Raw genomic sequence first — 27,783 nt, 5'->3', positions numbered from 1 at the left:
AGGGCACTGTCTTGTGTAGATATGGTATCATGTGTCTTACTGGAAGTTAGAGCATGTGGTAAAATGACTCAACATCACGCCACCTACGACTCGCTCGGTGGAAGTCTACCAAGCCCTCGTACACTGGCTTGTACTTTCTGTTTCGGTGTCGGGGTGTCGTGAATACCTATCGTTAAAATTCATATCCTGTTTATATTGTATAAATATGTTATATATAGGCCTATAATACATCGTTAATGACTATACTTAAAGCCACAAAAACAACTTATAGTTTGTTAACGCGTGCCAAATACTAAATATCATAGCTTTTGCAGTGCAAATTCCTCAAAATGAATTATCACACTTCTGTACAGCAAACGTAATACTGACTAGTAGCTACATCACAGCCTTGTAGTCCTGCGTGGACTTGAATATGAAGGCAGGAAATAGAGCGCGCCCCATCGTTTATGACACATTGTGCGTAACGGGGAAGTGAACCTAACATACTTTCTACGTTCTTTCCAGTTTCCCTCATCCCGTGTGAACACCTCGGCCTTCGAAGTGAAATTTTCCACGACCAAAACTACAGTAGGCTTTTTTTCTAGTTTGAGGACAAAACATCAGCGTTAAAGTGTTTGACGGTGGCAGGAAACGTCCAGTATGATGTTGGGCCTGACGGAGAACTTATGAGAGCAAGGAGGAGGAAGAAGCCACGGAATACAGCGTCTATCATTTTTATTTTTTAATGTTTTGAAGTCTCCGTTTAACAAAAGGTAAGACTGCATTATGATTGTTATTTTTATTGGAGCTTTTTTTTTTTATCGTCAAATCCTGTGTCTGTGGCTGATAAGCCTTCGTTATTTGTACGAGTGATACTGATAGCCTTTTAAAATCATAATTAGTTAAGAAAAAAACTGTTGCACGATACATGTCAACCTCAAACACATCCTTAAAACCCGCTTTATGCTAAGTATGTTTCACTTTCACTGGTCGTCCTTTGTTATTCTTTATTAGATTGCACAAAATAGACAATTCAATAATACAATAAGCATGAAAATGGGCTTAATCGCCACCCTTCATGCCTTGTTCCCCGAAGATAGTTGTTGACTTTTAAAAGAAAATTTTAACATCTTAATGCGAGTTATCAGGCATGAACACTAAACTGAATAAATCCTAATGTTGATACACTATTTATACCCAGTAGTACTGCAATCCTGGCTAAACAAACTGAATTAGTGTTACGAAACTGCATCTACTTCTCACACAGTCAACAAATTGAAGACAACAGGTATCAGTTTGGCCAGCAGAGGCGGTGACTGGTAATGGTTGGGTGTGTGTTTGCAATTTAATAACCGAGCCAAGGTTTTGAGAAAACACGCAGGGCACATAAACATGTGGGGACATGCAGAAACATACCTGGGAATACAGAGGGACACAAAGTGCATGGAAAATTATTCACATAAGGGTGCACTTCCCTAATAGATTATGTAGTGTACAATAATAGTTCTTATTGAGTTTCCCAGATGCCTAACAGTCCTTAAAAGATCCACTGTGCTTTTACCACAACCAGGCCTCCCACACTACACGAAAGAGGAAGAAAGAAGTATTTTGCTGCTTTTTCTTTTCAAATAGAAATAAATCACAAGTTATTTGATATTTATGAGTGCTGCTATTTTTGGTGAATGAATTCAAGAAATATACATCATAACTACAGCAACATGTTTAGAATAGTACTATGTTGAACTAATTCTGGTCTCAGAGAGCCTTCTGTATGCTTTTTGATATAGCCTACAGTATCATTTCATTATTTTTTAAAATCTAAATAGCACCTAACACATAAGAGCATTAGAAGTTACCATTTCCTCTCTCCTGGTGTTTTATGCTTGCTTACGTGTAAAAGTAGCTCTTTGCTCCTTGAGCAGGATGACTGATGAACAGCATATTTGCAGGATCAGTAAATTAACAATTTTACTGTCAGTTTTTGGCCCATCTCCCATATATTGGTACTGGTGCATATATTTAACAAGATGAAAACTTTTCTTCTCTTTAAATCAGTGGTTCAGGTTCAGTTGATTATAAATCAGACAAAAAACACATTTGGGTCTAATCTGCTGTAGTTTTGGCATTTCATGACTGCTATGATGGCCTTGTTATTAGTTACAGCAACTGTTGTGATGTGGCAGATGTGATCCAAAGGTTCAGAGAAGTTTGTGGATGTGTGGCTGGGTTTAGGCTGCGTTAAAGACAAAATGTGGGCCACAAGAGCACTAAAGACGTAGGCCATGTTTACACTAAGCATTTTTTCCTATCTAAAAATAATCTGTACTTGTAACAAAGTAAGCGTCACAGCTGAACAGAACCACATGGTGTCTTCACTGTCGGATGATTGTTGAATACATTTTAATTGTTCTTTATAATCCCATACTTAAATACAAGCGATTTCAGGCAAAATATTGAGTTCTTCTCTGATAAAGGATATTTGGGCATTTGACTTTGCATTATGGTTTGTTGATCGATAAACAAGGGTGAACAAATACTTTTCCTGTGCTGTTCATTTTCAAGGACTTCATTTGAATTTAAAAAATTCACATGCTCCTTTGTGCTTTTTGTAACGTCAAAAGGTATTTAGTCTGCTACCAGAAACAAAAGTAACAAATATTTAGACAACTTGAATAAAAATTCTAGTTCCCAAATGATATTTTTACCATTATTTGTAAATTTGGCTGTCTTGAGTTGAATTTATTTCATAACTTTGTTGTTTGATGAGATCTATTAGTAAATATTTTCAGTTAAATAATATACTGTTATCTATTTTGTCACATTTTAAAGAATAGATTGAAAACAATTGTCAGATGAATCTGACATTACACACACACACACACACACACACACACATATATCTATCTATATATATATATAAATATATATATATGAAACATTATGTATAACTGTTCCTACACCCATCTCCCCTGGGTGGGGCGGGTGGCTGTTCATCTCAAGCTCAAGTCCTGTACCAGAGTCATGAGAGCTTAAGGGTTCTATGCAGTATCTAAGCTGTTCCTAGGACTGCACTCTTCTGGATGGAAGGGTCTGATGTTTTTCCAGGTATCTGTTGGAGCCACTGCTCCAGCATGGGAAACACGGCCCCCAGTGCTCCGATGACCACTTGTACTACTGTTGCCTTCACCTTCCAGGCTTCCGCCAGCTCTTCCTTAGATTCCTGGTATTTCTCCAGTTTCTTGTGTTCCTTTTTCTTGATATTACCGTTGTTGGGATGGCAACTTGGATCACTACGGCTTTCTTTTGCTGCTTATCCATGATCACTATGACCGGTTGGTTGTCCACCACCATTTTGTTGGTCTGATATGGAAGTCCCACAGGATTTTAGCCCTCTCATTCTCCACCACCTTGGGAGGTGTTTCAAATTTAGACAAATTTAGACATAGGTGTCTCCAGTCCATATTCTGTACAGATGTTTCTGTTCACAATCCCGGCTACTTGGTTATGGTGTTTCATGTATTCTTTGCCTGCCAGTATCTTGCACCCTGCTGTGAGGTGCGGGATTGTTTCAGGGGCCTCTTTGCACAGCCTGTACCTGGGGTCCTGCCTGGTGTGGTAGATCTGGTCCTCGATTACTCTGGTACTCAAGGCTTGCTCCTGTCCTGCAATGATTAACACCTCTGTGCTGTACTTCAGTCCTCTCCAGCCATTGGTAGGACAAATCCACCACTTAAGCTATCTGTCAGTGGAACATCCCTTACAGCAGTTTTTCCCTCCCATCATGGTTCCTCCAACTTCTTTCCCTCCAGTTTCTGCTGCCTGAGACATTCACTAAGTGCTTCATCCCTTGAGGCCATCTTCCTGATGTTTTTGTGGAGCTTGGATGTTTCATCTTGCAAAGTGGCTCTAAAGCTCATTAGTTCCCTGATTCGCACCCACTAGAGCCGGACTGATGGTGTTGAACGCACTGGAGAAATAAAAAAATTTGACTTACACAGAGCTTGTCCAGGTGAGCATAGACGCGATTCAGCAGGTAAAGGACGGCACCCACATCATCGAGCTAGGGCCGGTGGTCGAACTAGAGTGTATCCATATGTGAGTAGATCATGACTAAAATCAAATGTGACTTTTCATCACCCTGCTTTGCAGTCGTTATGTTGTGTTTGTACTGACATGCTGTGTGGTTTACACAAATGTGGTACTATATATTTTGGTCATATATTGCAGCTTTGGTCTTGTCTGTCCACAAAGATATTGTTAACAAAAATTTTTATTATTTTGCAAATTTGCAAACCAAAGCCATGCTGCTATGTTTTTATTAAAGAATAAAAAGTAGAGTCTGTCTTTTGGCAAACCTTCAAAATGAGCCGCACTCAGTCTTTTAGTAATTGTACCATCATTAACTTTAAAATATTACATGCTAACTGAGGAATGTCTGAGATGTAGCTGTTGTCAGCTGTGTTCAGTGCATTCCACTCGAAGTGAAGTCAGCTTCTTCAACAGCTGGACAATGCATTTTCATGTTTTGTTTATTTTGTTTTTGTCCATATAACAGCTGGTAGTTTAGCTTGAACATGCTCCACACTTTTTTTCACACTGTAGGTACTGATCCATCAAGCTTGTGAATAATCTCTCTTGCTGCAAGTTCTCTAAAATCTAAAAATAGCTGATTTCTTTCCTTCTTGGCATTATGTAAACACATACTCGAAATTACCAGCACAATGTTGAAATTTCAGTTTCTAAAGGTATGCTCACAAGGTTGCTGATGATCACTAAGGGTGTTTAATTTTTAGGTTAATAGCAATGATTCACTCATTTTTTTACATTTAATTTCATTCATGAATGAAGGAAATGTAGCTGTTACACTGTGGGCTGGAACACGAAGTTGTAACGTGTTTTTTCAGTCATGGGATGGTGTAGGGCAATGACAGCCAAAGTTTTTTTTTTTTAGCATGGAGATTAACATGAAGCCAGAAATCAGGTTTCCTGGTAACTATGTATATCTCATTTATAAACTGAAAACATTAAAAAAAACAAAGTCTAAATGTATATAATAGCTTGGATGTCTGATCATATTTTGAGCGGGATTTGCCAGTGAAACTTAATTTGACAAAGACACCAGTCAACATCCTGACTGAATATAGACAGATTAGAGCTGCAACGATTAGTCGACGTTGTCGACAATAGTCGACAATAGAAATAGTCGATAACGAATTTAGCCGTCGACTATTGTCGGCAAAAAAAAACAAAAAAAAAAACAAAACAAAACTACCGACTGATACATCGTCTTCTAATCCTATCTCTGCTGAGAGTTGCACAATGCACATGCGCAGAGAGGGTAAAAAAAATACATCGCACACTACATACACTCTTGGCGATTCGGACACGAAGCGGCCTATTTTTTCTTCGACGCAAACCACGTGACTACCGCCGTCACCACGGCAACCACAACCCGCGTCACTCAATGCAGTATTCTCCATCGGAGAAATGGCACAAGTTTTAAATTCTTATTGACGCTAATTCAGCTTTTAATCGTCAAAATAAGTAAACAACGGCAGAGAAGACGAAGGAGACATGTGATGAGGAGAAAACGGATGAGGAGAATGGCACTTGTTGCGTTAGCAAGACACCATGTAAGTAAATAGTTTTTTGTTTAGTTTTTTTTTTTTTTTTTGTATCCTGTTTATCACAATCAGACAACGCCATCTTCTGGGCAAAGTTAAATGTACTTTTGGTCCTCATCTCAAATTAAAAGCTGCTGTTACAGCTAGTTTTATGGGAGATCAGTCTCCTTTCTCTATAGAGAACACTGAAGGCCTTTATATAGACCAAGAACAGGCCTCAACCCCAGTTTATATCACATCTTAGTTATACATGTTATAAATTGTATGTACACTGGATTTAAACTAAGAATAAATTGAGACACTAAATAAAATGACTATTTGCATAGAATGAACTTTATTGGTTAAAAGAACACCACATTGGAAATTAACCAACAGAATAACATGCTTAACAACAAACAACACTGAGCTCCTTCAAACATTGAATTTTAAGTAGCTACATTACTTGGAAAGTTGTTTTTTTTTTTTTTTTTTTTTTTTCTCATTTTAGTCTTTCATTTTATTTTTTTCCTTAAGTGTTTCACACAAACTCACAAAGTTTTATTTCTTTTAGGGACCACCACTTTACTGCCAGGTGAATAAAAACGTTCTCCTCCTGACCATGTATTTTGATGGTCACTCTGACCTCCGCCCTGACTTCCGCCTGAACCGAGACACCGTCCCGGGTCTGATTGGGCAGCTTTGGGCCACAGATCACCATGATTGGGGGAAACACCTGGACACGCTGGTGTTTCTCTTCTGGCTGGCAAGTGGCACATCATACCATGTTGTGGTCCGGGCCTTTGACATGCCCAAGGCCACGGTCTGCGACATTGTCCACAGGGTTGCAGAGGCCATACTGGCTGTGCGCAGAAGGGTCATCAACTTTCCCTCTTTGGATGGACTGGCAGAGGTTTCAGCTGGTTTCCAGAAGCTTGGTGGATCTGCAGCATTTAGGAAGGTGGTGGGAAGCATTGATGGCTGCCACGGCAGGATCAAGCCCCCTGGTGATAATGCGGAATGTTATTTTAATAGGAAGCTTTTTCATTCCATTTAGTTCCAGGCAGTGTGCGACCATAGAGGCAGATTTCTGGACATTTTTGTTGGAAATCCAGGATCAGTACATGATTCCCGTGTACTGAAAAACAGCCCCTTGTACACCCAACATCTTTACGCACCGAACGGCTTCATCATTATCGGCGATGGTGGATATCCGTGCCTGTCACAGCCCATCACCCTCCTTCCCCCTGACAGGGAGCCTGTAAGGAGTCCCGTTGAAGCCCAGTATAATTGACACCACTCCAGGGCACGAGCTGTAATAGAGAGAGCATTTGGTGTTTTGAAAAGCAAGTTTTTTTCATGTTTAATTCCTTTGTCTTGTTTTGTTCTGAAGTCAAACAGCAAATTAAATATGTAAAAAACATTTCAAAAGAGACAAGTGTAAATAGTTTCAGTAGAATAAGTGTGTCCCTATAAATATGCCTTTAAAAATGCAACTATAATTGAAATATCCCTTGTTATAAGTTATATATAAGTTTATTGTTTGAGTTTCTATTTTTATTTTAAATAAAAAGAACTCATCATTAAATGTTCCAACATTTTCTTTAATTTTCTCAACTAATTTTTCTAATAGAGACAATAATCTCTCCTCCCTTTCCTCCTCCTTTTTCTCCCTTTCCTCTTCTCTCTTTTCTCTCTCTTCCTCTCTCTTCTCCGCCTTCTCCAGAAAATGGAGAAGACTCTTGCGCCTCGGCTGCTTGGCAGGGGTGTTGCTCTCGCCCTCATCTTCCTCATCATGTGGCACTGAGACAGAGGAGGGTGCCACAGACATGGAAGGGCTCTCCTCCCAGGATGAGGCAACGAGGCAGGGAGGTCGTACAGACGGCTTGCTGCCTATCGCCTCATCCATCAGGGAGTACCACTTCCATGATGCAGCAGTGGGCTCCTCCGTCTCAGTGCCAGTTCCTATGGGTGGTTTCCTGAGCTCCTTCAAACATGGAATTTTAAGTAACTGTAACATGGTATTTACAGTGTACTGTATATACCGATCACATTTGAAACTACAAAAGTCACAAACCTTGTAGGTTTTTTTTAGGTTCTCCCACGTTTTGGCTGCCCGGGCAGGGCTGACCTCCCGGCTCAGCCCCATTTTCTGCAGCACAGCCCGTAAACCACACACCACACACAGTATTAAATAATTGCAGCAGCAGTAGTATTTACATTAAATAAAAATAATAAGCTTACTCCCAGCCGGCAGCCGAAGCAAACCTCCTCCCATTAAAGAGGTGGTCCTCCGCCACACGGAGGCGGACCAGCCTCTCCACGTCCTCATCCGTCCCTAAAACGACAAAAAACGGCATATATCATATACTACAACATAACCTAAACATGTACCCAACTTATTTTCTGATAAGCAGTTAATTAATAATTAGTGTTAGAAGATGTCATGAACATCGCTGAGCAAATGCACGGAAAGCTAACAGAAGCTGAGTGCGATCGTTGACTATCCTCAATTTATTTATATATATATATATATATATACGTGGTCACAATGACCAAAAACCTTCACATCATAAGTTGTTTTTTATTTCAATGCATTAACAACACTCAATTATTGAATATGATTAATAAAATACTTACATTTATAGGTCATTTCGCGCCGCTCGATATTTTCACCTCCTTGCGCCATGTTGAGCTTTGGCCCGCAATGCATTGTGGTCTATATTGACCCGTCTAGTGACCATTGATGCTCACTACTTTTTAAGATGCATTGTGGGTAATTTTGAGTGCCCTTCTTTTTTCTTTCTGGACATTCGGACACCCCTACAAAATGGCGTGTTCCCTATATAGGGCACTATGTAGGGAGTAGGGTGCACATTTGGACACAGCCATCGTCTTCTTTTTTAATCTCTGCTGAGAGTTGCACATGCGCAGTGAAGTCCACCAGGGGAAAATTATGGACTTGGAAAGAAAACGGCGGCGGAGAACGTTAAAAGTCTGGGATAACTTAACGTTAAACTTACAAAATAAATAAATACATTTGAGATTTCTAAAGCGGACCTTGTGTACCACGGAAGTACGTCTGCAATGCTTGAACATTTAAAGAGGAGGCACGTTAGACTTAACAACCTTATGCAAAATTTCAAAGCTGAAAGTGAAATAAGATCTATTTATAATAATTGTGAGATACATAATCCGATTGATCGACTAGTCATTTTAATAGTCGATGACTAATCGACCATCAGAATAGTCATTAGTTGCAGCCCTAAGACAGATTAATTAAAAAAAAAATTTCATGCATTTTTTTTTCACTACATCATTGATAAATTACCTGTGTCGAACTAACCTGCTACAGTTTTCCTACATGATAGAAGTAGATGCCAAAGTTAGGCTGTCCAGACAATCAGACTAGTTCTGCAGCTTTATAGTTTAGACCTGACGCACTGTTTAACACATCACATTCCCATGATAAGTATCTGAGTGATTTAAGGTGTTAAGGTGTTACAATTAAAGGTAACCAGGATGGCATTCTTAATTTGAGTAGCTACAACATCCAGTATGTCTATAGCCTGACAATGTTAGATAACTTTCTGATATTCAGATTTTATTAGTTGTGGTGTGTCTAAGGGCTAGGAATGCTTGCTGTCGGCAACATGCTTGCATGTTGGTTTTGCACGTAGGCCGCTCACATTTAGTAGATGCCTGTTTCTTTTGGACCCAATCCAGTCAACAGGAAGAACTGGTTCATTAGGAAAGGGAAACAATATCCTCAGTCTAGGATGTGGTGTTTTTCCATTCCACAGTAGTTACACACTCAAAGTACACCCACTGTAGCTTGTATACCAGTTTTATATAAGGCAGTGAAAGAGTTTTGCTAAAATCAATTCAGTATACCTTTTCTTCTGTGAGCAGGCATGTCAGTGCTACAGAACTGAATCCTGTAGGCTGTTTTTCTGATACTCAAAACTCTAACTAGTTTACTGCTTTTGACTGGACCTCAGATCTCAGCATCACAAGCGGGACTGAGAATATGCTTTCAGCTGTCTTGACTGCATGTTAGAAAACCATGTTTCTATGTGAGACATTATGGATAGTACACATGTGTTTCTGTAAAGTAAAGTGAACTGTGTCTGTCTTTTGTTGTGTTCCTATAGAAGCTGAGCCAAGTTTAATAAACAACTATTTGACGTAGGTCTGAATGCCAAATAAATACTTTCTCACTGCAGTCAAGATAATTTTTGACCAGTGCTTAACAGTCAGTGACTGTCTATTCAACCTTATTTTAAATATCTGCAGAAATGACATTATCTTATGATTGCCTGTTACAGGCCGCATTACATATGATTGTTTAAAGCGCATTTTATACCAATAAATGCAACATAGCTTTGTGTGTGTGAGAGAGAGTTTTTAAATTGCTGTTATGTGTTAAGTGTATGAAAGCTTTTAATTTTTTTGAGCATAAATTATTTTTAACATGTGAAGCACTTTCTGTTGCTTTGTACTTAAAAAGTTCTTTTTAAAAATAAAATTGATTTGATCTGTTATAACATGTTTGTTGCACTGCTGACATGCTATGTTCATATACTATTTTTCTTTCTAAATTATGTTTATAAATTCACCTCCTATATTAAAATAATAGATAATAATAGATAAATACAATTGAATATGAGGGTTATGGAGTTACCTTTACTGTTGAGGATAACATGCTAAATGTTATGTTTATGCTAGTTGATAGTCTTTACTATACTCTTAATCAGGGCTCGAATTACACCGAGGCTTTCAGGGGAAGCTTGTTTTTGGGTGTGCACTGCAGCTTCACAAGTCACGTGCATGCATATTAGTGCACGTACTGTGATAAAAAATATGGTTACTACCAAAAAAAAAAAAAAACCAACAAAAACCTTCTGCTACTACTACATTTTGCTTATTTAATCATAATTATGGAGAAGAAGCAAAGAAGCATATCAGTTGTATGGACGTAAACAAACAAACAAACAAACAATGCTGCTGTTCACGGTGCCGAAGGAAAGAAAACGGATTTGGAGCATTTAATTAAATTAAATAAATGAATAAACACACAACGCTGAAAAATTTATGTTATTCTTTAAACAACATCCAGAACCTTATGGAAAAAGGAAATGTAATCTGAAAGTGGACAATTTTTAGGTGCTGTTAAAGTTGGAGCTAAATGTCTTTAGGGGAGATCCTCTGCTTTTCAGGAGAGCCAAGCTCCCCGTAGCTCCCCTGTAATTTGAACACTTCTCTGCAACAAGATTGTTTTAATCATATGCATGATATTAGACCTTTAATGGGTAATCAGTCTTGATAAAAAAAAAACAAACAAAAAAAACAAACAAGAGGCTTGACATAGTATCTCTAAATGAGTCGTTATTTTTAATACCTAACACACGCCGGAAAGGATTGCAGCTAAAAAAAAAAACCATCATGACAACAATAGGCTTCACACATGACTTTGTCAGCCATTACACAATGCCTTGTTTTTTCACTGTGACTCAACACTTCAACAGAATTGCTCAATGTTGCTTAGTAGATGGCATGCCTAACTCACAGTGAGCCTGTAAGTTATAGAAATGGAAAGAAATGAAAGAGAAAACAAATTTGTATTCTTACAAAGACAGAGAAGTCCAGCTATGACTAAGTGGTTAATCCACATGTGGTAAGCTGATAAAACTGTTAAAGATCACAGAAAACATTGTATTTGTTTAAATCTGTTAGATTTAAGGTATGTCTCTCTGCATTACCATAGTTGTTTTTGTTCAAGATGTTAGTTGTTTGGTATCCCTGCACTTATTGTTGATGTTGCAATATTTAAAAAGGCACAAAATAACAGACTGTTGTACTATTTTTGTAGCTCTGCTTAATCATGGCTCAGTGGGCGCACATGACAAAGTTGGTGCAGTGCCTGTCGGATGAAACAGTCAACAGCCTCTATCCTCCAACCACCTTCCCCATTGAAGTCAGACATTATGTCGCTGAATGGATTGAAAGTGAGAGATGGTATGATGCAAACAAACACATGCTGGATGCATCCACATACTACCTATAGAGCAGTCAGTTTGACCGATTGAGAATGCTTACAAACCAATTAAAGCTACATACAGTATTGCATCTTATTACATGCCGTTATTGATCTCTATGTGTGAATTCATACATACATGCATTATGCATTTATGTGTGTGTGTGTGTGCTCACAGGGAAGATTTTTCATTGGAAAAGATGGAGTTGGAGAGCCAGGCTCAGACTTTGCTCACCCAAATCATCAGCATGCTGCAGATGGTTGCTCAGCAGAATGTCAATGTAGTGGACAAGATGAAGCTGATGCAGATGAGCAGAAACATGGTACGTAAACAACCAGGAGCTTTCAGGATTAGATTTAAGCTCCCGCCTGCATCTCCGGCTCACAGTGTCTGATGTTTGTTGCCCAGTTTCTTCATGTTGTTACATAATTTTGAGCAGCTTTCATCAGTTGCAACAGGTTTGACTGAAAAAAATCGCTTACAACATCAATTAAAGCTGCAAGCAGTGATGAATGACCCTCGTACACCATAGTAACGTGGGTCCTAATATCCACTGTATCAGTGCATTTGGGCCAGGAATCATTTGAGACCTCACTCGAGGAATGTACACATACTTTCTACATTGTATTTCCCTACAGAATTCCCACTAATAACACATCAAATTAAATCACCCACAGATACACAATGTATATTACCTTAAAAATGGGAGGGCACTTATGAAATCAGGCTTTTTGTGCGAAGCAGTACACCAGACCTTATGTACAGACCTTAAGAGAGGGTTGTCCAAATTTCTTTAAGTACTTTGGTAAAATGAATGAATGCACTGCATCTTGCATTTTCAATGCATTGAATGTTTTTAAATGTAATTCCTTAAATATATTTGTACCAACCTGCAACAACATATATTATGAAAGTAAATAAAGGAATCTATCATTAATAGATTGTGGTATATGCGACTGTTTTTAGCATTTCACGAGACTTGTGCTTGCTTTGCAGGGTATGTTTCAGCAGCAGCCACTGAAGTTTGCGGTCATGGTCAGGGATATTCTCAGGCAAGAGAGGGCTCTGATTGGCACGGTAAGACTTTTTTTTAGGATGCCGTTCGGTTTAATTAAAACAGACTTATTATGTTGTAAGATTTAAACAGGCTTACAAGTACATGTTAATAGTAAGAGAAGGACCAGGAACAAACAAACAAACAACAAAACATAATGCTGGAGAGATGCAACATTGGTTTTGCAATATAAAGTGTTGATGAAAAATGTGACATTTATAAACTGATTTTCTAACTCAAGTTCATTCCAGGAGTGTATGGATATGACATAATAATATGGATTTTAATTAATCTGGAGAACAGAGGAGTCATGTGTAAAAACTGTTTTTACATGTAAGTGTTCATAATTCGGTTCCATGTTTGTGGAACAACTTTCTGCAGTACCAAACATTCCCAGCTAGAGAACCCAGCACGCAGGATGTAGACCATCTGGTACAAAAAGTATATGATGTCCAGGAGATCCGAAAGAAAATGCACCAGCTGCAAGAGGAGCTCAACTGGGAGAGACAAAATTATGAGAGTTTACAAGGTAAACATGGTTTTCTTCAGTTAAATCTCTTTCATGTCCACATCATGGTACTAATTTAAAGTAAGCTCTGAAGGAACTGCAGCCTAATTTTTAGTATTTTTCAGTTCTTCTTTGTCAAGATTAGTTGATAGTTTTTCATTTTTTTTTTTTACCTTTTAATCATGCTCAATAATGCCATGGTAACAGGTTGAGTGTCTCTTTCATGTCACTGACTATAAGATCAATTAATTTTACATAAGAAAATAAAAGTAAATGATAAGTTGTTTCAAAAGCAGGTACAGGAGACTTGTGAGTACTTTCTTCCTAAATACATACAAAACAATTGCAGCAGTACCACTCACATCACTTGCACCTTTTCATCTGATAAAGATGACTTTAATTTGTGTGTGGCTTTATTTTTGTGTGTTTGCTTTGGTTTAATTAACTAACATATTGTCATTTTTTAAATTTTCATAGAACTGTCAGTGTCCTTAAATGTAAACCAGCCTCTTTAGCAGATGGGATAGGCTCCCGTCCCCTTTAGACCTTGAACAGGAGTAAGCAGGTGTGGAGAATATATGTATGGGTTAAGCCAGTAAAATAATAATTGTTGTTTCTGCAGTGTCATACCAACCAAATGGACTGGAGTCTTCAAAGGGAGAAATCTCAAAAATTCAGAAGAAAATCCAGCAGCTGGAATTCAACATGAATGCGATGGCCTCGGTGAGCCAGTAGCTTAAGCTGCTAATATCAGTTTTATTAAAAATTTGGAGAAAATGTATTTATTATTTCTATTTAGATTTCTATTTAGATTTCTTAATAAATTAATTAAATATAATGTCAAAGCCCCGCTAATAAACAGCAGATGCATTTATCAAGACAGAGGATATTGTCTGCTCGTCATGTTTAATTATGTTTCTGTATTTATTAGTTTTTATTTAACTAACAAAATATATTTTCTTAGCTGTTTTGTGTATTAATACTAATTAAAACTGGTAGATTTGATTAAAAAAAAGTTTAGATTAACAGCTAAATTTAGGGTTGTTCTCTTAGTCATGATACAGCCCTCCACTTAATTTTATGAAACATTTCCCAGGAGTTTTTATATGACCTTGCTAACAAACAACAGTGATTATAGAATATATCTTAATCTAATGCTTATGTAATGCTTATTCTTAATGGTTGGAATTGATAATAATAATTATTTTTAATTAATTCATAAATAATTTAATATTTTACAATAATAAATAGTTAATTGCTGGAATTTTCTATGAAGTGATACAATCTCTTTTTATAGTACGCTCTGGTATGTGTAAAGTTTCTGTGTTTGTGTGCTTGTTGTTGTTTGCTGCAGAATCGTTTCCAACTGCTGAGGGAGTGTGTCGACTGTCTGGACCACTGTCAGGGCAAATTCATCTCCAAGATTAAGTCGTGGAGGGCGGAGCAGCATAGAGCAGTCATTGGATTTCCCTTTGATGAAAACCTCACCCCCCTGCAGACCTGGTGAAGTTCACTCAACTCTGCTTATGATTGCCTTTGTGTTAAGTTGCTACACACAGTAATGAATTATTACCTAATTTTTATTACCTAATTTTTGAAGAACTGCCCAATGTTCAGTGACCCCAGCAAAGCCATCTTGATGAACTGAAGTTGTTCTGGTCTCAACATGACAGGTGGATGGCTTGGCTGTTAGTGTGCTTATTTTGCCTATAATCACTATTAGGTCTGAGCAGCTGCTTGGAATGAACGGGAACCTGAGACAGGAGTTGATGCTGATTGGTGAACCAATCTCAGACCTCCAGGAAAGGCTTGGGAAACTTCTACAGCTTCTGATTGAAAGGTAGTGGTATTCCACTGTCATAAATCCTGTTAATGTATCCTTCTTACGTCTGAAAAATATGTGTTTCACGCAAACTGTCCCTCTGCTTCTTTCACAATATGTGACTTATGTCCATTTCAGCGCTCTGGTAGTGGAGAAGCAGCCCCCTCAGGTCATTAAGACTCAGTCAAAGTTCTCCACAACTGTGAGATATCTGCTGGGGGAGAAGGTAGCACCTGGGAAGCCTATGGTGCTGAAGGCACAAATTGTTAATGAAATGCAGGCGAGGAACATGGGCTTTGTACCTGGGTAGGTTACATACAACACACAACATTAATTTAATTTAATTTAATTTAATTTAATTTAATTTAATTTAATTTAATTTAATTTAATTTAATTTAATTTAATTTAATTTAATTTAGTTTAGTTTAGTGGAAGACAGCATTTGCGATCTATGCACCCTGAAATAGTTATTTACCAGTTCATCACAATGCTGTGGTTTATAAGTTTTAGGGATCATACTGAGTTATAGGGTTGTAAGTTATGTAAACCTAAAGCATTTGATTAATGATTGATAATAAGGATAATAAGAGCAAGGTAGTGAGAAAAAACACAAGATACTGTTTGAAATCTTTTTAAAAAGTCTCCTAACTCCGTGAAATGACCTGGAAATATCTAACTGTCAGCCATGATGAAAGCTGGGTGAATTTTGCAAAATGCTGAGAAACAGAACAGTTCTTTCTTTTCTTCAGTATTCCTTTATCTTAGGAAACACTGGACCCTCTTTTATGAAAGGAAAGGAGAGGATTTTGTTCTGCATACTCCTGCAGCCACAACTTTCAAAGTAATGCTTCCTTATTTTATAGGATTGATGTAAAGAAGTAGGCCGACATCAAAGCATAGTCTCAATGTGATCAGAATCAGATTTCAGTACAGCTGTCTTTTCCTGAGTTCTACAATTTTCCCTACAGCCATTCCTTAACTCCATAACACTTTCCAACAAGGCCAAGGAAAAGTATTTTGGAAAAGACTAAAGGATACCCGGTTTTAGACTATTTGATAGTTTTCTGGGTAAAGTAAAGAATGAGAGTGGTTCATCACACTGTGAAAGATCGACTTAGAAGATTCTTCGTCAAGTAGATTTTTTCAATGCAAATGTGAAAAAAATTGGAAATCTCATCATCTTCATCAAAAAGTGAGGATGGAGCGAGTAAAAGAGTGTAGGTGGGACATGGCTGAGTGGGATGGAGGAATAGTAGTGGTGTCACAATATAATAGAAGTCCTTGTATGAGCTGCATTCTACCTCTCTGTCCACTGATTATTTATATTATTTGATAGTATCAGAATGTTTTTAGAAGATTTATAAAAGAGAAAATATTAGGTTGATCTTATCACCTTGCTTTCTTAACTACATGAAAGTTCACCCTGTTTGTTTTTCGGATTCTCATTCATAGTCACATAAAAAAATAGAAACATTGAGTAGAATAAAGTTGACATACTGAAGTGGGTTCCTTTAAGCTACTTCCTTTAAGAAGTGCTTCGTACTTCTTAAAAAGGGACTAACAATAAAACTGTTACTTGCAGTGACAATGTAGGGGAACTGATCAATGCTTCCGCCATCCTAGAGCACAACACAACCACCAAGAGCACATGTGCCACCTTCAGAAACATGGTATGTATCAATTATTTAGCATCTAGCATGAATATTTTTGAGCCTCTACTAATCAACTGAAATGCTTGTTTTGATTCAACAGTCCATCAAGAAAATAAAAAGAGCAGACAGAAAGGGATCTGAGTCTGTGACAGAAGAGAAATTTGCTTTCCTATTCTGCACAGAGATCACAATCACAGGCTGTGACACTCCCTACAGGATACAGGTATACACTGTTGATTGTACACTATATCCTGTTCTTGAAGACATATAATTCCTTTGGGTTTGTAATATTTTTTCCTGTGTCATAATACATTTAGGACAGCTGCATCTGACACTCTGGTATATTATAATGGTATATTATGGTACATAATTTGTCACCATACAGCTTCATGTGAATGCTTACTAATCTTAGATCTCTGTTATGTAGAATTCCAAAAAAAAATATTTTTATAAAACTTTGATAATTACCTGTGGTGGGAACAGGTCTGTTATAAAACATGGACTGACTGTACTTAACTAATTGCAGACTATCTCTCACCCGACTGTTGTCATTGTTCATGGTAGTCAAGACAACAACGCTATGGCCACCATCATCTGGGACTGTGCATTTTCTGAACCTGTAAGTGTCAATTCATTATTTCGTTTTTCATTTTTTTAAACCTGTTATTGATTTAATATTCCATTACTTCTCTGTCATCAATAATGCATTATTTCCATCAGTGCTGTTGAGAGCCTCTGTGAGTCAACACATTGATCTCCAACACTGTATGCACACCCTGTACATATAGTGTAAAAGATGTGTCGACTTGTCTTGGCTTGGCTTTGACATTTACACCAAGGAAAACCTAAGCTCAGTACAAGCAGAGATTACCTCTGTAGAGCAATTTTACGGTGTAAGGTGTGTAATGTACACACATTATGAGATTAGTTTAAGCTTTGCTATATCTAGTACAGATTCAGAGACCTGCACCAGTATTAAGTGTGATTAGCAGACTTAGTTTTGGCTGTGTGGCCTTGCACCAACAAACACCTATTATTATTTCAGGGGAAATGTAGTGAAAGTAGTACTAAACTCACATACAGCCCTGCCGGCAAGGCGTAGGCGGTTATGTTGTGTGTATTTCAGGGATTATAAAAAGTTTATTTTCTTTTGTGATTTTTAAACAAACAAGGGTAGAAGCAGTATAGCAGACCATAAGTTTCTTCCAAGATTAATAAAAATCGTGACAAGGTATTGTGACAAAGAAAATAGAGCATGAGGAACAGTTACTATTGGGGATTGCATCTCCTCCATAGATTTATAAAATGTGATGTGTTTAGACGTGATGAGATTTTGTCATTACTTGATACCAGAGAACAGAGACTAACAGAAAAGGATTCAGATAAACATGAGGCATCGCCATAATGTGGGATGTCCCATACTTTCCTCATTTACTACTACTGACCACTGAAAGTGATTTAAGGGACTTAGTCACTGAATGTGTTGCAAAATTTGAAATCACACTTTTTTTCAGCCATGTGGCTATTCTTACCTCTCATCCTAGGGTAGTGCAGGCAGAATCCAGTTGTTTTATCTGATAAAAACCAGCATCAAGGATTCTTTTTAGTGACCACCCACAACTATATGATCTCAAACACTATAAAAGCATGCATATTTCCAAAAAGGTATTGCATTCAAATGCTGAAACAATACATTCACTGTTGTTTAAGCTCTAAATCTCACCAGGTAATGTGATGTTTCAGTTCAGTATTTATTTCTTTGTGAGTCGCTGTTTCACTGAACTAGTATTTATAGACTGACCTGTTGGTCGAGGTGTGCCTGACGATTTATGTTTGTCTTTGAAGTAATACATCATGCCATTTCTTACCTTTTGTGTTATGTATAATAGTCTTTAAAAATATATACAATATTATGATTATTATTATTGTTGTTGTTGTTGTTGTCAATATGCCCAGCTGTGGAGGATGTCAGACTTTGGAGTTCTTAGCTAACTAGATAGAGAATAACTGTAAGACACGGACCCCTCAGAGAAAAGTGCAGGTAAACAGATCTTTATTAAGAGGGAGACAGATAAAGGATCTCACAGAAGCTGACCTAGGTGGAGCAGACGTGGAACCTCAGGGAACCTGGACAGGATAGGCAAAGCGTCCATAGGGTGCGTAGATTATGTCAGACGGGGAGTGACTGTGGTGCTGGGGTATATAAGGACTGGTGAGTAAACAGGAGACAGGTGTGACTTGTTGGGCTTGATTGGAATGAACCAATAAGGCACAGGTGTGGAGGATCAGGGAAGTGCTGATGGAGGAGTGGCAGGACAGGCTGTGGTAATAACCCAGTCTCTAACCTAATTAAATAATATTTGAAGTTGTTTTTATTAAGGAAATTTAATTTAGGAAATTTTCCTCGTGAATTTACAGCAGAACAGCTGTAGATTGAAACTTTTTAACAATTGATTAATTCATATTTAAATTTTATTAGGAAAACTAATAACTATTTTGTGGCCATTTGGGGAATTATGTTTATGTTTTTTCAAACTACAAACTGATTTATTTATTTTAATAAAAGATAAAAGATTTTGTTAAGCCTTTTTTTTGGGGGGGGTGATTGACATGGCAACGTACTGGTAATGCACTGTGGGACTTGTAGTATTATGGTGGTGTGTGCACTCTTATCAGCAGGCCAGCTCTAATAGTGATTAGTCTGACACATGTGAATTTGTGGAAGATCATCACCGTATTGATGGGCTCTGTGATTGACAGAGACCATAATTGTATCTGACATGCCAGTAAAATGTTTGGATAAACTTTCCTATTAGATTTAAGGGAAAGTTTGACTGGTAGTGTAAATATAAAAAATATATAATAAAGTATACTAGATAAAATATGAGTGTCTGCATGTCCTGCTCTGTGGTAGTCACTCACAAAATGCAGACATAAAACAGGATTTTTTACAGAAATTTTATTTCTTCTAAACAAAAAACAAAACACCCAAACACTGTATTTAGTAGTGTCTATATAAGCTCTATGAATTTTTATCAGTTGAATGTTAGTTATATTTTTTCTGTCAGTCAAACTACTCAAGTCCAGGGACCGACTCATGTTACTATATACTGAATTATATTACCACTTACATAAAAATAACTCGATCTACTGCAGTGAACAGCATGGTTGCATATTTGTAGTGTCTTTCCCTTTTCTTTTTCTCTCACATTCATTTAAATGGATGTCAGTCTTCTTTCCATGTAAGCCTTTTTGTCATTGTCATCAGGACCGAATTCCCTTCGTGGTCCCGGAGCGTGTCCCTTGGAGGAGTATGTGCGAAACTCTCAACATGAAATTTGTCTCTGAGGTCCAGACAGACCATAATCTGGACCAATTCAACCAACACTTCTTGGCCCAGAAGATATTTGACAAACCTGACTACATTGGAGACTTCAGCAACATGATGGTTTCCTGGGCCCAGTTTAATAAGGTAGGCATCTGTATTTCCTCGAACATACACAGAATGACCTGTGACTCTTACGCTGCCCTAAACCTTACAGGAGGTTCTCCCAGGTCGAACATTCACTTTCTGGCAGTGGTTTGAGGGAGCGATGGAGCTGACCAAGAAGCATCTGAGTAAATACTGGTCCAAAAGGTGAGAGGGTTCCCTCTACTGTTTCACCAAGAAATGTTAACAGCCTTTAAAAGCTGGTAATAATTACATGTTTGTGATGTTTTCTCCTACAGGCTGATATTTGGCTTTATTGGAAAGCAGCATCTACACCTGATACTCAAAGACAGCACCAACGGGACATTCCTACTTCGCTTTAGTGACTCTGAGATTGGAGGCATTACCATTGCTTATGTGTCGGCTTCTGAAAGTAAGTGTGGTAGCAGGTTCTGATTTTTTTAGTCCTTCACAGTCTCATTTCCCTTGTTTGGACTGCAGTGATTCAAAAGTAGAATCAGTAGACACAGCTTTGACATGGTCTTCGATGGAAATCATTCAATACAACTTTTTCATGTTGGTTTTATATGAAGAAGTGCAACTACGTATGATAATTTTTTAAGGAATTTGTTACGTTGCTGTTACAAACACAGTGTTTTAAATGTAGAGAAATATAGTCTAAGTGTGTGTTAGTTCATTGTACATAGTTTTATACATTTTATGTGGAGTCTACTTTTGCAATTTATTACGTTTACTGGTGCTGTTGACTGTGAAAAGTGGCAGTAAAAATACAAACAGTAATCATTACAATACTAATAATATTCGCTCACTTACCTTCCTTCATATGTCTGATAAATACTTCTTTGCCCTGACAAATCAAACATTTTTTTCCCAGATGGGGTTAAGAGGATCCAGAATATTCAGCCTTTCACAAAGAAAGATCTTGAGATCCGAAGCCTTGGGGACCGCATCCGTGACATCCAAGAGATAGCATTCTTGTATCCCAACTTACCTAAAAATGAATTTTTCAAGAACTTCTACTCAGGTAATACCCTATGTAAAGCCCTACATGCACAGAATAAAATGGCATTTATTTAAGACATGGATGGCAATTTAATGTTTTTTTTTTCTCTTGGATTTGAAATAGAGCCTCAGCAGCCAACCATCACTGGCTACATCCCTGCGATTCTCCAAACTAAAGTTGGCCCGTAAGGAACTATTTAATGCAAATAAAAAATGTTAAACTAATTTTAAGCAAAAACTAAAAACACTCACAACATGTCATGTACGTGTGCCTGTTTATACATGTGCAGGGATGCCACAGCTCCGGTAACCACTATGGCACCTATGCATGACAATACTCATGTTGCCTTTTCTTCGTAAGTGGCATTTTATTTTTCTTCCACATTCTCACCCTTCTGTAAAATTATGATGCACCAGCTAGAGGTAAACCCTACAGCAACAGAAACTGTCTGTAAATTTGATATGATAATTATATAGAAGTACAAATACACACCAAATGCTCCAGTATTGTGAGCAGGAGACCTTTAAGATAATGCCCTCACCTCCTTTGATTCTTTGTTAACAGCATGTAATGGTAATGGTGCAGTAGTTGAGCATTCTTTTCCACTTTCACCTTTCTGACTTTGTGGTTTAATTTTACAAACATGTGCAGGGAATCTCCATCTCCGGATCTATTATACATATACGATGCATCTTCTGTGAAATTTTTATTAAGTTTAGAATATCTGTACAGGGAAAAAATAACTCAGATATTTTGGTAATATCAGTACAGTAAAATTATTTAAGAAATCTACTTCAGCATCCTCTAAATATAAGTTAGATTTTGTTTTTTAACTGTAAAGCACATTTACTGCTTATGAATGTATTGTAGCCTGATGAGGTGATTCAGGTCTTAGTGATTTGAAAAGTCTTGCTAGCAGTGCTGCAACAGCTGCTGTTTCTTTCAGTTCTCCGTTCCAGCAGTTCAACCCAGTAGACATGTCTGAGATGATGGAAAGTTCAGCCCAATCTCCTGGCTTCCTTGATCTTCAGTAGGTTTTTCTCTTAATTTATTTCTGTGAAATTCACTAAGTTATTTTTCCTAATTAATTAAATAAATTTAAAGTAGTTAATTGTCAAGACACCACCATACTGTATCTAATGGAATTCCACCAATTTTGCTCAGCATAGAGATACAAAACTTGACAATAGTTTCACCAAAAATGAATATCCAAAAGCATTAGATTGATGTGCTACTTGGTAAGGAAAATACGACTAAACCCCTAATAATTTTTTGTTGTTTATCTTTATTTTAAAGATGAGTTTGCATAAACAAATCATATTTAACAGTGTGTAGTGGGTATTTAGAGGCTTGCAAAAGTATGCACTCTTGGCCTTTTTTTCCATCATGAACTACATGGCCCTTAGTTTGGCAGCATCAGGCCCATCATCATGCCTTAATGATAGCAGTGAAGACGTGACACAAGAGTATTGTTATTCAGTTTACAAGTGATAATCTGTAGCTGATTCAAGTGAAAGGATCTTAGCAACAGTGTTTTTTTGTTTTTTGTTTTTATAGCGTTGGATCTGTCCTTGACAGAAGGGTATGGGGCCCACCAAGATGGTTTAAATGGTTAGATTTAGCCATTAGATTTATTAGGAAAGAATTTTTCTAAATATGTGCCTGGTAGAGTACATAGGGTCCAGAATGTTGTGCTATTCTCCTGCATACACATGCACTATTTTTATTTATTTTTGAAATTTTTCATTTTTTTTAATGTCATTGTTATATATTTTTTAAATACATCAATTTAAATCCAAAATCCTTTTAAATTACAGATTGTTTATTTTTTGCCATGGAAGGTGAATATTTTTAGGTGGATACAGATGAAAATAAGAAAACTTGCAGTGTACAACAGATGCATAAAATGACTGTTTTTAGCCTCCTTGTGTACTAAAAGTAGGCTTGTACTTCTAGGCTACTATTTGTGCACATACACTACCATTCAAAAGTTTGGGGTCACTTCCCTATTGAATCCCATGGCAAAGTGACCCCAAACTTTTGAACTGTAGTGTACAGTGTGTGTGTGCATACATATTAAACAGGGAAAGGCTTGCATAATAATTACAAACAGGCATCCCAAGAGTGTGAATAAAGGTACCTGAGCTTTCTGGGTTCTGGATGTTTCACCTCTCATCTGAAACCAAGAAAAAAGAAAAGTCTAGTTGTCTTGATTTAAGCTCTAATGACTACCGTGGCCTGGCCTTCAGAGAATCTACACCAGTAATTATGAACAGGCTTTACATATGGCTGTTTTTTTATTTATTTTTTTTTTGTTGTTGTTTTTTTTAAATTAAAAGCAGATTAAAAAAAGTCATTAAGATAATGCCCTTAGCCCCATTTAAATATTGAAGTTTTTTGTCAACAGTCTGCAGTGTTAATGGTGCAATAGTTGAGTATTCTTTTCTATTTTCACTTGACTGATTTTGTGATTTCATTTTACATATGTGCAGAGATGCTGCATCCCCGAATCCTAATATGTCAACTCTTGGTGACAACCTACCTGGTTTTAACATGTAAGTTTTTTAACAAACTGTAAACTAGAGATGTTTTCCCGTCAAGCGTATTTGTGCTTATATTTGATACTGACTGTAAGAAAAGGTGTTTGAAGTGTTGATATTAAAATGAAATGATTGCATGAATTTGTGTCCACCTTGAATTATTACAACAGCTGTTTTTCTTTTCAGGTCCCCGTTCTCACAGCAGTTCAACCCAGTCGAGACCCCTGACATGATGAGAAAGACAATGGAAAACACTTCCCTCTTCCCTGATCTCAAGTAGGTTTTTCTCTTAATTTCTTTCTGTAAAATTCACCAAGTTATTTTTTCAATTTAATTGAATAAATTTAAAGTAGTTAATTGTCAAGACACCACCATACTGTATCTAATTGAATTCCACCAATTTTGCTCACCATAGAGATACAAAACTTGACAATAGTTTCACCAAAAATGAATATCCAAAAGCATTAGATTGATGTGCTACTTGGTAAGGAAAATACAACTAAACCCCTAATAATTTTTTGTTGCTTATCTTTATTTTAAAGATGAGTTTGCATAAACGAATCAAATTTAACAATGTGTAGTGGGTATTTAGAGGCTTGCAAAAGTATGCACTCTTGGCCTTTTTTTCTATCATGAACTACATGGCCCTTAGTTTGGCAGCATCAGGCCCATCATCATGCCTTAATGATAGCAGTGAAGACGTGACACAAGAGAATTGTTATTCAATTTACAAGTGATAATCTGTAGTTGATTCAAGTGAAAGGATCTTAGCAACAGTGGGTTTTTTTTGTTGTTTTTGTTTTTTGTCTTTTGTTTTTATAGCGTTGGATCTGTCCTTGACAGAAGGGTATGGAGCCCACCAAGATGGTTTAAATGGTTAGATTTAGGCATTAGATTTAATAGGAAAGAATGTTTCTAAATATGTGCCTGGTAGAGTACATAGGGTCCAGAATGTTGTGCTATGCTCCTGCATACAGATGGGCTATTTTTATTTATTTTTGGAATTTTTCATTTTTTTTCAATGTCATTGTTATACTTTTTTTTTTTAACATACATAAATTTAAATCCAAAATCCTTTTAAATTACAGATTGTTTATTTTTTTAAACTAACTAACCAACTAACTAAATAAATAAAATGCCATGGAAGGTGAGTATTTTTAGGTGGATGTAGATGAAAATAAGAAAACTAGCAGTGTACAACAGATGCATAAAATGGCTGTTTTCCTTGTGTACTAAAAGTAGGCTTGTACTTCTAGCCTACTATTTGTGCAAATACAGTGGGTGTGAGATGTTTTCCCAGCAAGCATATGTGTGCTTATATTTGATACTGACTGTAAGAAAAGGTGTTTGAAGTGTTGATATTAAAATGAAATAACAGTGTTTTGAGGCTCTAGATGTGTACAGTTGTAATCACGTTGTAATGATTGCATGAATTTGAGTCCAGCTTGAATTTTTGCAACAGCTGTTTTTTTTTCAGCCCCCAGTTCTCACAGCAGTTCAACGCAGCAGAGATTTCCCCTGACGTGCTGGGAAAGTCAATGGAAAACCGTCCCGTCTTCCTTGATCACAAGTAGGTTTTTCTCTTAATGTCTCTGTATGAAATTCACAAAAATGTGAGAGTTGGTTATCATTTACACGTGTTTGTCTTCTAGTCCTATAGACAACCCAGAAAGCGACATGGAACTCATTATAGATGCTCTGCAATCTTAGACATGAAAAATCCCACCTGCTGTTTTGACAAAGAATCCATGGATTGATTTGAGACTTGAGCCAGACTCACTGGATATGACTCCAGTGTTCTGTTCCATTTCTTTGTTTTTTCCTTTCACTTTCAAATCTATCATTTCATCTACTTTTGAAAAGAAGTTTGTTAGAGACTGATTTGATATCTCTTGGACTCAACACATTGAGCTTCTGCTACATTAAGCAGGAGATTATTTTAAGGACAAAGCACAACTGAAACCCAACAGAATGAGCAGCTGTTGCTGTGAGTCAGTGGTCAGTATCTCATCATGCAGTTCTTCAAGAAGCTTTTGTTTTTTGTTGATTTCTTTTTTGTATCTTGTATTTAGGTAAATAAGTGTACAATGATAGAGCCAGTGGCCTGTCATCTACCAGAACCTTTTCTGTGTTATCCTCTATGCCCACTGTATGTTTTATCTGTGTTAAAGGCAAGTTTATTTTAATAGTTTTTTCCCTTTGTATATATACTTTCCTTGTTTATGAGGTGTGGTGGCTAAGCCTCAGTTCTGGCATGTTGTACATTTAGCAGTAATACAGATATGCATGGTAAATAGCAGCTAGGAAGCACACAGGGAACAATATGCTTTTTTCATGAACTACCAGAGTCATACTGCAGCAGATATTAGAAATGGTGAAGTTTCTTTTGGCAAAGTTAATCTTCTCTCTATATAAAGACCCTTTAACAGATTTATGTATATAGCAAGTTCTGGTTAATTTGTCAGCGAGCAGTTTTTACTCTCCTTGCAGTCTTCTAGTAACACCATAAATGTTTTAAGATTTTTATTTTTTTATTTAGTTTTTTTCAGATTTTAATGCCCAAATGCACTCAACGTGTGAAAGAAAAATAGACCTGGTATGTCAATAATAAAATTGGGATAATTTAACTAAGTAAAAGTGTATATTTAAACCTTATTCCTAAACACAAACTCTGTAAGATCTAAAAATTGACTGTGTAAATACAGTAGTCTAGTGTTGGTTTACGCTTAATATAGCTTGTTTGTTAACCACGTGTATTTTGTAGGACGAGTGATTTGCTTATAAAGATTTCAAAAGTATCTGTGACTATACTGCAAGATACGAGACTGGTAGGGGAATGGAAGTGCCTCTGCAATTAATTGAAACAGTACAGTAATGAAGAATATTAGTCTTCATGTTAGCTGACAATCTTTTTTTCAATTTTATCAGGTTTTAATTTGCTTCTGAAAATCAGTTTTACTCATTAACTAAAAAACACTTTTTTTTTTATAAACTTTTCACTACCTTCCCTTTCAGTGTTTTGCATGTAATGGTGTAAGATTGTGTTGCATGTTGCATATTTCATAGCCTTCATCTTACATGCTGACATTTAGGTGAATCTTTACAAGGTTATTGCAGTACTACAATCTATAATATTTTAATGGGATGACAAATAAAATTGAGTTTTTTTCCCTCAAACTATAAATAATATTTGTGTGATTCTTTTAAACATATTATTTCTCTTATATTATAACCCCTTTGTGTCAAATTTGAAAACAAGGCTAAATTTTTTTACTATCAGCAGACAGATCAATTACAACTTTAACTGCCTGTGTTATGTGGCAGGCAAAACCTCATTCTTTGTTAGTCTGGGTTGTACATTTCTGGTCCTCGAAGGTCACTGTCCAGCAGGTCTTAGATGTTTCCTCCTTCAACATATCTGACTCAGCTTAACGGGTCATTTACAGGCTTGGGTAGAACTTGACAACAAGTTATGACAACAAAGAAATGAATTTAATTTGAATCAGGTGTGTTGAAACAGGAAACAGTTAAAATCTGCATGATGGTTGCTCTCGAGAACCATCATTTGACAACCCTGGTTTATGTAAAGAGTTTAGATGGGTACATATTGTAAATACTGCATGCATCTAAGATATTTTGCCTGCATATGCAATTGCCCTGTAAAAGAACATTGTTTAAGTCCCCATATAAATTTACAAGAACACAGACAAAGAAGAAATTGCAAGCTGAAGAATTTTGGATTTTTTTTTTCTTTTTTTTTTTCTGACATATAAAAATTATGAATCATGGGCAATTTGAATGGAAAGGTATCCCTGTTACCGTGCTGGCTGTCCGTTGAATAAAAGCATATTGGCATGATTGGTATCACTCCCATAATCCATCAGCCAAAGAAGAAACATTGCATAGCTAGCATCTTATATTTCCTATCATTCCAGTTTTCATCCAATTTCAACAATCAACATTTAAAAAAAAAAGAAAGAAAACTTTACACTGTACATCACAATTTTTTCCTTTAGAAAACAAGTTCTAATTTCAACATTTCATTATAATGTAAATTCTACTCAACTACTTCCAGGGAAATCACACTGAAAAAAGGGGGGTCATGTTTATGAAGCAGCTTACATGTCTGGTTCAAT

General features: G+C 36.9%; 1 protein-coding gene across 1 annotated transcript; it reads left to right on the top strand.

The window, feature by feature from the left end:
• The first annotated feature begins 407 nt into the window (after positions 1-407).
• Positions 408-25,361, top strand: stat6 (signal transducer and activator of transcription 6, interleukin-4 induced). Its single transcript, XM_042004067.1, has 23 exons — positions 408-752; positions 11,452-11,597; positions 11,795-11,939; positions 12,614-12,694; positions 13,053-13,200; positions 13,802-13,902; positions 14,534-14,682; positions 14,903-15,019; positions 15,140-15,307; positions 16,584-16,671; positions 16,754-16,876; positions 17,180-17,272; positions 19,922-20,125; positions 20,196-20,290; positions 20,383-20,516; positions 20,979-21,128; positions 21,231-21,291; positions 21,397-21,462; positions 22,054-22,137; positions 23,600-23,662; positions 23,834-23,923; positions 25,125-25,217; positions 25,300-25,361. The coding sequence occupies exons 2-23, from the start codon at positions 11,464-11,466 to the stop codon at positions 25,355-25,357; spliced, it is 2,445 nt and encodes an 814-aa protein (XP_041860001.1). The 5' UTR covers positions 408-752; positions 11,452-11,463; the 3' UTR covers positions 25,358-25,361.
• Positions 25,362-27,783: the final 2,422 nt, after the last annotated feature.

Source organism: Melanotaenia boesemani, chromosome 13 (genome assembly GCF_017639745.1).
Source record: "Melanotaenia boesemani isolate fMelBoe1 chromosome 13, fMelBoe1.pri, whole genome shotgun sequence".
NCBI lineage: Eukaryota > Metazoa > Chordata > Actinopteri > Atheriniformes > Melanotaeniidae > Melanotaenia > Melanotaenia boesemani.
This window is presented reverse-complemented; position numbering and strand designations above follow the sequence as displayed.